The sequence below is a fragment of the Pteropus vampyrus genome, unplaced genomic scaffold, assembly GCF_000151845.1.
Source record: "Pteropus vampyrus isolate Shadow unplaced genomic scaffold, Pvam_2.0 Scaffold3, whole genome shotgun sequence".
Lineage (NCBI taxonomy): Eukaryota > Metazoa > Chordata > Mammalia > Chiroptera > Pteropodidae > Pteropus > Pteropus vampyrus.
In genome coordinates, this window is record NW_011888784.1 from 17651509 (window position 1) to 17652310 (window position 802).

The 802-nt window shown below is 37.4% G+C and overlaps 1 protein-coding gene across 1 annotated transcript in view; it reads right to left on the minus strand.

Annotated features, from left to right (window-relative positions):
- Positions 1-223: 223 nt before the first annotated feature.
- The window catches only part of TTR (transthyretin), a 6667-nt gene continuing 6088 nt past the window's right edge, over positions 224-802 (minus strand). Inside the window, exon 4 of the mRNA XM_011361945.2 lies at positions 224-477. Within this exon, the coding sequence (XP_011360247.1) occupies positions 370-477 (108 nt within the window). The 3' untranslated portion in view covers positions 224-369. The remainder of the gene's footprint in view (positions 478-802) is intronic.

Here is an 802-nt window from a genome sequence, read left to right on the forward strand (position 1 = left end):
TTAAGATTAAAGGAAAATAAAGCTTTTCTATGTTCAGAATGTGTGTTTTTAATGGCTACAGACCATGCTGAGTATGTGCTTAACTTGAAAGACAATAGAAACTTAAACATCTCCTGGAGTTCAGCTAGAGACTTTTTGAGTTCCTTTGCTTCTCTGTAAACTTCAGACTTTTTCTCTTTTGGGGAGGACAATAAGGGAATTAAAAAAAAAAAAAGATGGAAAGTGCTTTTAATAGGAATGTTTTATTGTCTCTGCCTGAGTTTCTAACATAGCTTATAAAGTGAAAACACTGCTTTAATAAAAATGGAATACTATTGGTTTCATAAAATCCTATTTCTCCTTCTCCAAATTGACCAAAGGAGGGGTCCCTTATGCTTTGGGGTCGCTGACGAGGGCTGTGGTGGAGTAAGAGTAGGGGCTGAGCAGAGCAGCGATGGTGTACTGACGCTGGCCAGAGTCATTTGCTGTGAACACCACCTATGAGAGAACACAGACAGGATCCATTTCTAACAGAGTCCAAAAGCATGAGTCACAGACAGACTACTGGAAGTCCAGTGGTAAAGTAATTATTTTTATTATATTTAGTTTTTGGAACAGTTAAAACAAAAGGCAAAAATCAAAATATGCTGGCAAGCTAACCATTGGAGTCATTAAAACAAGAGTTCTTTTCTAATGCCTGTGTGATCAGGTCTCTCTGTTTTTTTGTTTGTTTGTTTGTTTGTTTGTTTTGCGAAATCACACTGAAAATTAGGGTGGCCCTAGCCTAATTGAGGGAAATCACAGAAAGCCTAAATGCTTTTGT